At 41.0% G+C, this 14,109-nt stretch overlaps 1 protein-coding gene across 1 annotated transcript in view; it reads left to right on the top strand.

Annotated features, from left to right (window-relative positions):
* mta3 (metastasis associated 1 family, member 3) overlaps positions 1 to 12,714 on the top strand; it is a 159,294-nt gene extending 146,580 nt beyond the window's left edge. Inside the window, exons 9-13 of the mRNA XM_069931134.1 lie at positions 919 to 993; positions 2,881 to 2,939; positions 8,936 to 9,063; positions 11,545 to 11,696; positions 12,462 to 12,714. Of these exons, the coding sequence (XP_069787235.1) occupies positions 919 to 993; positions 2,881 to 2,939; positions 8,936 to 9,063; positions 11,545 to 11,696; positions 12,462 to 12,707 (660 nt within the window). The 3' untranslated portion in view covers positions 12,708 to 12,714. The remainder of the gene's footprint in view (positions 1 to 918; positions 994 to 2,880; positions 2,940 to 8,935; positions 9,064 to 11,544; positions 11,697 to 12,461) is intronic.
* The last annotated feature ends 1,395 nt before the right edge of the window (positions 12,715 to 14,109 follow it).

Raw genomic sequence — 14,109 nt, 5'->3', positions numbered from 1 at the left:
GCATTTATTGTGATATCTGTAATGCACTGAGAGGGATTAGATCATACTGCAAGAATCAGGTCCTTAAATTAACAGGATTACTTTTACACATTTACTCTGACCACAAGAACTATTTCTCAGAGCTGCAAGGAATTGACATGTTCCTTAGTGGTCAATACACCCCTCTTAAAAGGGAAATAAACTGGGTTATTTTTGGAAAGAAGGATACTCTGGAAGGAGGAAGAGACAGCTGCACAGCCACCAGTTCATTCCAGTGGTGAACCTAAGCTACTAGTTTGGAAGCCCTTGCTTACCATAGACACCCTCATGAACCCCACTCCCTGCACCTGATTCTCATGAGCTGCTCTCCCACAGCCGGGTGTGAGTCCTTCAGCCTCCAAGCCCCTTGCTGGTCCGCTGCTGTGGTCACCTTCCCTGCAGAGTCCTCTCTCAGTCCTTCTCTGTGGGGTGAGGAGGTAGGGAAGGCAGGGGGCTTTCCCTCTGGTGCTCTGTGCCAGTCCACTGATCCTCCGAAACCCTCAGCCTTGTGGTTTGGTGCTGCCATCTTGGACTCTGCCTCTGTGGGAGTTGGGGGGGGGGGGCTGACGTTTAAAACAAAAAGTGTATGGGGCCATGGGCAAGACAACCGGCAGCATGGCCTCACAGAGATGCGCAGTGTCCCTGCTCCCCACTCTCCTGCGTCTGCATTAAGACAGTGCTGACATTGCACAATTGTTTAATGCAGAATATTCAAAATCATTTTTTAGATTTCAGTCATCCTTATTGAACATAACCAAATTTCATCCATAGTCATTACTAACAATTTATTAGGTAAATCCGTATATTTGTCACTTTGAAAGTTTGGCTAATATTTCAGGACATTTAGATTCAAATCAATTCTGCGTTGACTGTAGCTTAGAGTAATTGTCTCTTTTATAGCTGCCATGGAAATCACTCACCAGTATCATAGAATACTATTACATGTGGAAAACAACAGATAGATATGTGCAACAGGTGAGTGAAGTGTCATCTGTTTGTACACGTGCATCCCAATGAACCAATGTCTCCCCCAGACACACACATGCAAGCACAAACACACAAATACACACATTTCCAAACACGATTGCAGGATACTGTTCATTCAATTCATGCCTGAGGGAAGAAGCTATTCCTCAGCCTGGCAGTCCTGACTTTGATCCTCCAATACCTCCTCCTTGATGTAAGATACTGTGCGCTTGATGGAAAGGGTTGCTCGTCTTCTTGACTATTTATTTAAGATGTATTAAACCGATGATGAATTAGTTTATTAAAATACATACAAAACTCAAGTTGTTCCTTGTAGAAAATAAAACTATATTAAACAAATTGTTTTTATATAGATTGAAAATATTCAGAAGGAAATTATTAGGGCATTTTTAAATTTAAAGTTATGTCTTTTTAAAATAACTAGAATTGCTTCCACTTATTCTGAGAATGATATATCGATAAACTTCAGAATTTTACACAAGCACAGTAGAATTTTAAGGACATTTTCCCTGTAAAGTTAATTTGTGTTTTTATTGATGAAGAATTCTGAGAATAATGGTAGTGGTGATTTTTTTTTAATATATCTTTAGATGGCTCAAGCTTTAAAAACAATCATTGTACTTTATTTCATGAAAAAAGGGCTATGTATTATTGATGTACGGTTCTATGAACTGTGACAAATTATTGTGTTGATTTATATAAGACCATTCGTGCAGGAAATCTCCCTGGGGCCAATTTTACAACAATATGCTCCTATTCATTTTAACGGACAAAACACCATGCTGAAATTACCCACTATTTCCTGATATGAACACAGCCAAGGTGAAATAGCTCTTTATAAACCTCTGCTGTGTTGTCTCAATCTATAATGGTAGCATTCCAATGATGTTATGCTTGAACTTAAACATTCATTGTTTAGAGTATTTGATTGAGAATTTTAGTTGGTAGTGGGTGAATTTTATTTTAACGTTTAGTACAATGAACTCCACCGCTGCGACAGAAACAGATAATGGTAGAACAACTCAGCAGTTCACGCAATATTTGATGAAAGGGAAACCCATTCCACAGATGATGCCTGTCCTGCTGGGTGTTTTTTTTTTCTGAAGATTTCCAGTATCTGCAGTTTTCTGACTTTTCACATTAGTTCTTATTGTAACATGCACGCTACCGCGAAATGTGGAAAGAAGACGCACAAACGAGGAGTCAAAGTCGAAGACTGGTTTATTGCACTAGCAGCGTATCAAATTTGGTCTTTAAATAGGAAACCTTAGAGAATAATTATACAGTTAGAAATAGTATTAAATTATTACATTTAATAGGCTATTATGCTCTAAACTATGAAAATCCTGGTAGCAGCTACAGTATGATAACAGCAGAAATGTTAGTAGTATGGTTGATGCTTGAACTTAAAATATGGTTTGAACTTAAAATAGGCATTTTCACTACTAACATCCAACAGGTTTGTTGGGAAAATTAAAGCCCAATACATGAAGCAAAAACAATGTGGGAAGTAACTGTTTTTGGATTGGGAATATATATAATGGTATTCCCAAGAGCACATTTATTCTGATAGACATTGTGTAATGGTATGGATTGTATGTATTCATTGACTAGTAAAGGCGCAGGCTGGCCCACCTTCTGATGACACTCTCTCCTGGACTCCTGCCCCTTGACCTAGGCCATAAAGGTTGAGACCCTCTCCCTTCCCTGCATTCCCTAGCCTGGATCTGGACCAGCTCCAATCTTATGTGGAATAAAGCCTCAGTCTTTGTCTCTGTGATTATTGGGGCTACGGTAGTGCCCAACATATTGATTACTTGGAATATTGGGTATTGGTTTCAATTTCCTTCTAAATTGTACTTTATTTATTTTCAGAAACGTCTCAAAGCAGCTGAGGCAGAGAGCAAACTGAAACAGGTGTACATTCCAACATAGTAAGTATCTGTAGACTGTGTACAATTGTAATGAATTAAATATTGCAGTGTTATTGGGGTCCCAATGTGAAAAAGTTAAGAAAAATTCCATGAACTGTAATTTAATTTAATCCATGTAATTTAAATTGTATACGTTGTGTGCGGATGGATAATCTTTTATCTTGTACCTCCAGTTCCTCGTTGTGACAAATGGTCATTGACCTGACGCATTGACTTTGTTTTTCTCTCCACAGATGCTGCCTGATCTGCTGAATGCTGTTTAAGATTTCTATTCTTTCATTGTTGCTTTTGTGCCCAATAAAGATTCAGAATCTGTAACTTGAACGTCTAAGATTTTCATAACTTTTTTTCATTGATATCCTTCTGGCTATGAAATCTGCATTATTTTCAGGTTTCTCCCATATGTGACTGCAGACCTACTTAGGTGCTTGACTATCATCTGCCCAATTAGTTTTGTGGCAATTGTGCCAAAATCCTTCAAAAAATATCAACCTGTACTCCAAGACTAAATCAATGATTTCGCTGCACAATTTTTTTTCCAAAAAGTTTGCTTTCTGAAGAAAAATTGGGGATTATGACAGACAACTTCGAGCAGAACACAAAGATAATTTCAGATTTGCTGTATCACAAAGGAAGTTGGAGAAACATTAACTTTTATTAAATTTAGCATATTTAAGCACATAATGATGGTGACACATTGCATTGGTTCAACTGACCCAAAATGTTTTGTCGCTGATTTTCGTTTGTACTCAGCATCTGATGCCTCTCATGTCAGTGTCCAACAATAGTCAGCCAGCAATGATGGATTCTAGTTGCCTTGATACTGCTTTTCCATGGTTACAATGTCCTGGTGAAATCTTTTACCATGTTCAATACTGACTGCACCAAGATCAGCAGGAAAGAATTCTAAGTATAAATGTAGAAAATGAATTTTCACTGACATGTTGCACTTCACGATTTTGTATGCTTGAACTACTTAAAAAAGACAGGAAATCACAAATCTAGGTTATATCTAAAAAAAAAAGGTACGTGATAGGAAATTTTAAGGTGATTTTCATGATCAATATCATAAATTACACCCAAAAGTGTTTAGGAAGTAAAATCTTTGTTGTCTAGTGTTTTTAGTATCTTGTATTGTTTAGTAAAATTGTTAAGGTTTATTTTTGAAATCATAGTTTAATTGAACTACAATTTGAATTTGCTTTCCCTCTTTACCAGTATTACGTTAGTCTCCAGATACTGCCGTCCACAGCTGGTAGAACTTTCTTTGTGTAAATAGCGTTCAGAGACACACACAAACTGGACAAGACACCAAAGAGCACTCCAGTCCACAACTGGACTGATGTAGGCTGGAAGTTATTTTAAATTGTATTTGACTCTGGAAAAATTAACATTGCAAACTGAAGAGTGAATGGACATTGTCAGATAAAGCTTATTCTTGAATTTACAAACCTAAGTATATATGTCAAATCTTTTACATTGCATTTAACTTTCTTTTTTAATTTGGAGACACAGCATGGTAACAGGCCCTTCCGGCCCAGAAAGCTGAGCTACCCAAATACGTCAATTAACCTACAAACCCCACACATTTTGGAGAGTGGAAGGAAAGCAGAGCACCCAGAACAAAGCCATGCAGACTCGGGAAGAATGTACAAACTCCTAAGGCACAGTGCCGAATTCGAACCCAGGTCACTGACGCTGTAATAGCGTGACGCTAACTGCTGCACTAACCGGGCTGCCCCTTGATTTGTTGCAAGGGCTAATTTTAAAATTTGCCATTGTACTTTTTTGTGTCCTGAGCTGATCTAGACCTACAATGCCTGAGAAATATTCCTCATTCCCACTTGCACTGCTGGCTCCTTCTGCAATGCATCTGCACACTCCCTGTATGACTCCCTGGGCAGAGTAAACTCCTGCGGACTCCTTGTTCTTGAGTAAGGAAGCATGCCTGCACCAAGTTATACCTTAGGTTTAGCAGTCCATCAAAGTGAATGGAAAAAATTGGCTGCAACAAAAAAGTTATGATTGTTCAAATATTTTAATTGTTTCATGTATTTGTAGATTAGTCCACGCTGCTGAAGATCCAGCTGCGCTGGATGGGTCACGTCTCCAGAATGGAGGACCATCGCCTTCCCAAGATCGTATTATATGGCGAGCTCTCCACTGGCCACCGTGACAGAGGTGCACCAAAGAAAAGGTACAAGGACTGCCTAAAGAAATCTCTTGGTGCCTGCCACATTGACCACCGCCAGTGGGCTGATAACGCCTCAAACCGTGCATCTTGGCGCCTCACAGTTTGGCGGGCAGCAGCCTCCTTTGAAGAAGACCGCAGAGCCCACCTCACTGACAAAAGGCAAAGGAGGAAAAACCCAACACCCAACCCCAACCAACCAATTTTCCCTTGCAACCGCTGCAATCGTGTCTGCCTGTCCCGCATCGGACTGGTCAGCCACAAACGAGCCTGCAGCTGACGTGGACTTTTTACCCCCTCCATAAATCTTCGTCCGCGAAGCCAAGCCAAAGAAAGAAAAAGATTTTAATATTTGTTTATTTTTAATTTTTGAGCATTGTATGACAGATCAAATATATTCAGATAAACATTCAATTGCAGTGACTATTCTGCCAGCTGATGACCCTGGGGCAAGGCTTCACCAGCTATTGAAGCCATTCTGTGAGAACAACTCGGGTGCTTCACTGAGACGGCCCTTTTCTGCATTGTGCTTTGCTGGTGTGGTGGGATTTTGGGCCAGGCTGGAAGAATCACAGTCCAAGGGCAAGTGACCAATGATCTCTTAGTATCAATGTCAAAACGAAATCTGGCAGAACGTAAACAATTTTCTGTGTGCTTTAGTTGCCCATTCAGAGCCAGCTCTTCAGCGCTTGACGTCCTGTTTTGCGGAAATTCCAAAATGTTTGGCCTGGAAGTCAGCCTGAAGAAAACTGAGGTCCTCCATCAGCCAGCTCCCCACCATGACTACCAGCCCCCCCACATCTCCATCGGGCACACAAAACTCAAAACGGTCAACCAGTTTACCTATCTCGGCTGCACCATTTCATCGGATGCAAGGATCGACAACGAGATAGACAACAGACTCGCCAAGGCAAATAGTGCCTTTGGAAGACTACACAAAAGAGTCTGGAAAAACAACCAACTGAAAAACCTCACAAAGATTAGCGTATACAGAGCCGTTGTCATACCCACACTCCTGTTTGGCTCCGAATCATGGGTCCTCTACCGGCATCACCTACGGCTCCTAGAACGCTTCCACCAGCGTTGTCTCCGCTCCATCCTCAACATTCATTGGAGCGACTTCATCTCCAACATCGAAGTACTCGAGGTGGCAGAGGCCGACAGCATCGAATCCACGCTGCTGAAGATCCAACTGCGCTGGGTAGGTCACGTCTCCGGAATGGAGGACCATCGCCTTCCCAAGATCGTGTTATATGCACCAAAGAAGAGATACAAGGACTGCCTAAAGAAATCTCTTGGTGCCTGCCACATTGACCACTGCCAGTGGGCTGATCTCGCCTCAAACCGTGCATCTTGACGCCTCACAGTTTGGCGGGCAGCAACCTCCTTTGAAAAAGACCGCAGAGCCCACCTCACTGACAAAAGGCAAAGACAAAAGGCCAATACCCAACCCCAACCAACCAATTTTCCCTTGCAACCGCTGCAACTGTGTCTGCCTGTCCCGCATTGGATTTGTCAGCCACAAACGAGCCTGCAGCTGACATGGACATTACCCCTCCATTAATCTTCATCCGCGAAGCCAAGCCAAAGAAGAAGAAGAAGTATTGACATAGCCAATAGCTCACCACCCACATTTGTCTTTGAGCCTGCCCTTCACTGAAGTCCAGCTCTAAAACGAACAGGTGCAATATAGTTAATACACAGAAGTGCTGGAGAAACTCAGCATGTCCTGCAGTGTCCATATGAGCCAAAGATATAAAACCAACATTACAGGCCGGAGCCTTTCATCGTGGTATAAGCAGAAAGCTGACCGACATCTGAATAAAAATTTCCATGTATTTATTCAGGTGCTTGAGTGCTCTTTTGCATGTGTCTTTCTTTACCAATCCCTATGTCTTATTTCCTGTAGCACTGCCTCTTTCTTGTTCCCTATCCATCTATCTCCTTTCTTGCATTCACAGAGCTTCTCTCCTCCTCTCATCATTTCTCAGCTTTTCTCTCCTGCACTTCTATTCATGTCCTTCTTGGCTGTTGGCTTATGATCCTCCACTGCCCTTTCTTCTCCCCTGCTTTTTTATTCAGGTGCCTGTCTGCTTTTTGCTCATACCTTAACAAAGGACTCCGGCCCAAAATGTTGGTCATATATCTTTACCTCGTATGAACGCTGCAGGACCCAGAGAGTTTCTCCAGCCCCTTTTTTTGTTTTAGCTACAGTAACAGCATCTGCAGACTTCCTTGTTGCACAACAGAAGCTGTTTAGTCTCAGAGTTAAGTGATCACATGGAAAGACCAGAAAAACCCCATTAACGAAATAGATGCTCTTTTAAGGCTGTCAATTTTTTTAATGTTTCTGAAATACAGATATTATTCAAAATTATGAAAAATCAATGTGAACAAAAATATTTGCAAGAACAAGAATTTTCAATATAAAGCATAGTCAAACATTTTAACTCATTTTTCTGACACTTCCTTGTGCTTCTTCCAACATCTCTTGGTTGAAATGTCTGGGCTCTCATTATCATAGGTTCAGTGGGCTCATTCCCCAATGGAGTGCAGCAGAGATGTGCTCTTCTGTTGGATTCACTTTAGAATCTAAGTCTGGAGTGTAGCCAGTAAAATATTGGTGGAGTATTGTCAGCAAAACCGATGTGTTCATGTGGGAGTCTCAACCTTACATTTACAAAGAATTATCATCATTTTACTGCAATTTCTAGTTTAATGGTTTCCAATTTTACTTTCAATATTCCCACCGAGGACCAAAAAAAATACAGATTGTGATTTGCTTGGGTTGGTTTTCTATCTGTAATAGCCTTGCCAGATTGTTGCTCTATTAAATGGTTAAAAGGGCAGAAATCATCTCTGCACCTAACAAAGTGCTGAATTGTTGCAGTATATGACAAAAAAAATTGTCTTTCTCTTTTGCAAGGTTCCATGGATCAGCAGGTGGAGCACAATTTGGCTTGATTCATTGGTTGACCATTACCTGCAGCATGGACCAGTTTCATTTTAAAATTTCTCATACAGTGCGATGATTTTAAAAACTGAGCTGAATCCTGTGACAGAAACTTTAATGCTGGGCATCATTCTAGCTGAAGCAGAGCATGTTCATCCAAGAAATAAATATACAGTAAAACCCCTGGTATCTGGCACCTATGGGGATTGGTAGATGCCAGATAAGTGAATTTGCCAATTGCTTGAGACAGCATATTGCGTGATTGGCAAACTAACCACTACGTGGCACCAGTTTTAAACTTCCCTATTTTTTTCCTGATATATTTTCCACAATTTATTTTGGTGGTCGCTTTAGACTGCTGGTTGCTTGAATTCAGTATAATGGGGTTTTTAGTTTACAGGTATGCATCACTTAACGTCTATTTGAACAATGTCCGACCGCATTTTCGTCCGTGGTCCTTATTTATTCAGTTACGGCGAGTAAGTCCGCAGCAATTCATAAAAAGCGATCGCTAGCTTATAGGAAATTGTCTACCGTAAACCTAAACTGATCCAACTGCCCCGCTTTCTCACCACAGCCCTGTATCAGTCCCCACACTGATGTGACTGCTCTGCTCTCTCCCTACATCCCCATGTCAGACCCACACTGATCCCTACTTAAAAATAAAAAGTTACAGGTACACTACTATATCCCTCATAGTATATAATATGGTGTTCGCACAATGTCTATATCGCATAACGTCCAATTTCACAGAACATATCATGGTCGTTAAGCGGCACATACCTGATGAATGACTTATTTTGAAAAATGTAACATTATTTTCATTAATCAATTTTTTTCTCTGTTTTATAGTAATAAACCTAATCCCAATCAGATTGCAAGTGTGAATGGAAAGCCTACAGTGCTGAATGGTCCACTGGGAGGGATGGTTCATCAAAACCAAAACTTGAATGTCGGCCGACCATGTGAGAGTTGTTACAGTGAGTATCAACCAAACAAAATTATTTTAGTGTAAGATCCGAATCATGACCTACAATAGGATTCGAATACAAAAATAAACTTGGTAAATACACATGAATATAATTGGGATAACAAGGCATTTTAATTTAGATGTTCAGTTAATTTAGTAACTCATACGTTACAATGTAAACATGATTCATATTTGCATTTTCAAACTGTTTGTTCCTGTCAGCAGGTTATTTATTTCTCATGGTGCACATGTCCCTTGGGCTGCAATAATTGTACATCTTCAATCTGTTTGTTGGAGAGGAAGTAGTACAAAATCATAACTTGTAACTCATGACAACAGCTGATAGGATGGGAGCACTAAGGTGCAAGAGGTGACTGAGGAAAAGATTTACAGAGCTATGGAAAATCTAGTTTGAAATGGTAGAGAAACGATTGCCCCGACCAGCAAGCTAGGTGCCCTTGGACACAATCTCATACTCGGAAGCCAGCTCCCGTCTGATTAGCGAGAAGCAGTCAGCATTCTCCTTCAGAACTCCTTCGGTGGTGTGGTGCAGGGTTCTGTGATCATTGAGCAGTGGCAAAGAAGGCTGAACTGCTCCTTGTGTTCAGGAACCCTGAACTACTGCCCAGTTAATTCAGTGAGAGAGAGCATATCCAAGAGTATTGCTGGTTAGACTATTTGTTGGAATGTTTGAAAACATTTTAAATAAAATGATGGGACTTCTGATGGTAGGCCCATATCGAATTAGTACCGTTTCTTGTAAATCTCTGAAGCAAAGTGGCAATTCGGGTAGAAGCTAGAGACAGAGACAAGGCTGAGATGCTTCATTACCCAATGAGCTGAACATCTTCTATGCCTGCTTTGAGAAGGAGAACCAAACTGCAAAGGCTGAGGACCCTGTGATATCTGTCTCTGAAGATGATGTCAGGACATCACTCAAGAGGGTGAACCTTAGCAAAGCATCAGGCCCTGACAGCGTACCTGGCATGGTAATAAAAATCTGTGCCATCTAACTAGCTGGCGTGTTCATGGGCATTTTCAACCTCTCATTGCTGCAGTCAGAGGTTCCCACCTGCTTCAAAGGCCATCAATCATCCCGAAGCCCAAGAAGAGCAGTGGGAGCTGCCTCATTGACTATTACCCAGTAGCACTAACTTCTACTGTGATTAAATGCTTTGAGAGGCTGGTCATGGCCAGAATCAACATGTATCTAAGCAAAGGTCTGGACCCACTGCAATTGGCCTATCATCGTAATCACTCCACAGCAGATGCAATATCGCTGGCTCTCCACTCAGCTCTGGATCACTTAGAAAACAGCAATTCATATGTACGGCTGCTCTTCATTGACTACAGCTCGGCCTTCAACACCATTATTCTCTCACTGCTGGCCAAGAAGCTCCAAACTCTAGGCCTCTGCAACTGGATCCTTGACTTGCTCATCAGGAAAGCTAGTCAGTACAAATTGGAAACAGTGTCTCCTCCTCACTGATTATCAACCCAAGCGCACCTCAAGGATCCGTGCTTAGCCCACTGCTCTACTCGTTATACACACACAACTGTGCCGCCAGGCACAATTCCAATGCCATCTACAAATTTGCTAATGACACCACAGTTGACAGCGGAATCACAAACAGCACTGAGGAAGTGGACAGGAGGAAGATAGATCAGCTCGTTGAGTGGTGCCCTGCCAACAACCTTGCGCTCAACATTAACAAAAGCAAGGAGATGGTTGTGGACTTCAGGAGGAAGTCAGGGGAATACAACCCAGTCCTCATCGAGGGCTCAATAGTGGAGAGGATCAAGAACTCAAATTCTTGGATGTCATCATCTCCAAGGATCTGTCCTGGAGCCTCCGTGTCGATGCAATCATGAAGAAGGTTCGCCGGTGTCTATACTTTATGAAGTATTTAAAGAGATTTAGTATGTCACAGAAGACTCTTAAAAACATCTATAGGTATATCGTGGAGAGCATTCTTGCTGGTTGCATCACTGCCTGGTATGGAGGTGCCAACTCTCAGGACAAAAAAATCTCCGGAGGATTGTTAACTCAGCATGCGACATCACAGGCACCAGTCTTCACTCCATTGAGGACATCTACAAGAGTCAGTGTCTTAAAAAAACACCCTCTATCCTAAAGACCCCCACCACCCTCTTCACTCTGCCACCATTGGGGAAAAGGTACAGGACCCTAAAGACAAGTATTCAACGGCACAAGGGCTGCTTCGTCTCCACTGCCATCAGATGCCTAAATAATCAATGAACCAAAGACATATCTTAATTTTTGTGCACTTTTTAAGAAGTTTATTGTTGTAAGGCGGTGTATATGAATGTTCGCACGATGATCACCAAATTTTGTGACTTGTTGAAGACAATAAATTCTGATTCTGAAAATTTTGCATTTTTAAGAGTCTGTAACCTCTTGGTTCAAATGTACAAAGCTTTTTATAATTGTAATAATTGACTTTTTCTTTTTCCATCTGCACTGTTTCAGCCACACGATCTCAACAATGGTTTTCCTGGGGACCTCCCAATATGCAATGTAATCTTTGTGCCTCATGTTGGACATACTGGAAGAAGTACGGTGGTCTAAAAATGCCTACTCGGACAGAAGCAGAAAAATTGTCACCTCCACATTACATTTCGGTAACAAACAAAAAGATCTGAATTTCCCAATTTACGTTGATACTTGTGATTGACTATTTAGGCTTCAGTGCTTATGCAAAATCGGCTTATTTTGGATTTTCTTCCTATTGGAAAGTTATTGTTGTTATTTACATTGCATAAGTGAGTTCTTAAAAACCCATTATTTGCTCTGATATTAAAAAATCCTAGATCTTTGACCTAGCAAATTTAAATTTATTAATGAATAGAAAGCTACTTTATTTTTCTCTCAACCTCTTAAAAGGTAAAAGTTATACATAATATGGCCCATGAGTTCATTTCAGTATTATCTTGTAATCATTCTATTACTTAAAATAATTTTTGAAAAGTGAGCTAAGATCAACCAAGTTGACGTACAGCTTCAGGTTGAAATGGCCGCACAGGGACTATTAAAGAGCTTCCAGATATGACTCTACTCTTACAATATGGTCAAATATGACCATTATCAGCATATTACATGTATGGAAATCTGCATATTGAAAAATTGCTTAAATCTTGAAAGTGCAGTAAAATCCATTGGGAAAGGAATTTTGACTGCAGACCATTTTATTGACAATGACCTAGTGTTTATCATCTCTGCTACTTCAAAAACATTTTGTGTGTGTGTGTAAATTCAGGAGTTTTGTTTCGGTTTACCAATTTAATTTTAAAATATATGGCCTTGCTGAATAGTTCTAACCATCTTATGTTTCAATATGTAAAGGGTTCACTTACCGATTATTGTTTGTTTCTCTACATTTTAAAAAGGATCCACTGTTAAAAGGCATCTTTCGACATGGTCAACCAGGACATGGTGTGCCAATGCATATCGATAGTCCAAAGTCGACTTTGAAAACACGCCCGTCTTTCTTTCTGCAGACAACGCATCTGACAAAACTTGCCAGGCATGTCTGCAGAGATATTTTGCAGCTGAAACAATCAGCAAGGAGACCATTTATTCCAATTAACTGTGATGCCATTAAGGCAGAATGTAAGAGCTTTTTAAATTCTTAGCTTCGACTTTCCACACTTTCAACTATTCCCTGTCCCATTGTTTCCAATAAATGAACTTATGATTCACCTATGTCATTTATTTGTGTGAATTTATTTTGAATTTGCTCAAATGCCTTCTCTGGCTGTTTGTTTTATTCTTAAGCAACTTTAAGGAAGATGGTCTGCTTCAAAGTGTGTAATTTATATTGCAATTAAAACTAAATATAAAAGTATACAGTCATATCACTTTTAATACATTTATAATAGTATGAAGAAATTATTTTGAATATACTGAAGATTAATTTGTGCTGATCTATAGAAACACATTCTTAAAGTTTCAATGTGTCTGTAATGTTGGTGAAATTTTAGCAATCAGTACCATGCAATAAAACATGACTTACTGAAGTTTTCGAAATATGTTTTGACTCACTTAAATTGCAATATGGTTCTCTAGCTCTAGTTTTGATTTGTCATACAGCTTTAATAAAACAAAATAGGAACTAACTGCGATGGTTATGAAATATTTCAGTAGGCATTCTTTCTTTAAGTTGGCTCTTTTGTGCTTCACATCTGCTGCTTTAGATGCAATCAAACTATCCTGGTTTTAGTTAAATGCAATTTAACTCCTTAAGGACAAAGGATAACAATCAAAACAAAGACACAAACTGGCAAATATCTGGCTGGAGGCAAAGAAAAAGTCATTTGGAAATGTCAATATGGGTGCTTATCCTTTTATCCAAGATTCTTGGGACCGGACACTTCTTGGTATTTGGAATTAAAATAGTGGCGGTACAGATACAAAACATAAACCCTTTCTGTGGAGTGACACTGCATTGAAGCCGGCTCAACGAGCAATGGCCATCTCCGTTACCCATAATCCCTCATGTAGCTGGAACCACTGTGGGAAACGCAGAGTGATTCCAGCTACGTGTGGGATTATGCTTAATGAAGACGGCCATTGATCCTGCATTAAAATAAAAAGGGCTCAACCTGCCAGGCTCCGCTGTGCCCTTTTCTGCCTCCTTCCGGCCCGGCTTGGTTTCTGTTGGATTACTTCCCATCATCTTGGTCCCTTTGCACTGGCTCGACTGTCGGGGGCTTCCCATAACCTGCTCCTCCCTTGGGCCTGGCTCTTGCTGCTCCTCGGGCTCAGCTGCTGCCCAAAGTCCCCACGGCTTCTCTCCCTCTGGCACCACCTCCTTGGTGCCAGCTCACTTCTCTCCTCCTTCCTCACCGGGCTGTGGAACTCAGTACTCTGGTCCCTTTGCCATCAGGCCCCAGCAGCTTGATGTGCTCCGACTCTTCCTTGCCCCCCGCTGGGCCTCCACGCTCTTCACCTGCCCGAGTCGTGCTTCTGCTCGTGCACCCAACTCGTGTTGCTGCTCTCTCCCCGCTCGCAGTCCGAGCCGTGTTCTCTCCTCAC

The sequence above is a fragment of the Narcine bancroftii genome, chromosome 4 (genome assembly GCF_036971445.1).
Source record: "Narcine bancroftii isolate sNarBan1 chromosome 4, sNarBan1.hap1, whole genome shotgun sequence".
NCBI classification, from domain to species: domain Eukaryota; kingdom Metazoa; phylum Chordata; class Chondrichthyes; order Torpediniformes; family Narcinidae; genus Narcine; species Narcine bancroftii.
Note: the sequence above shows the minus strand (reverse complement) of the source record. Positions and strands in the feature narration are given on the sequence as shown.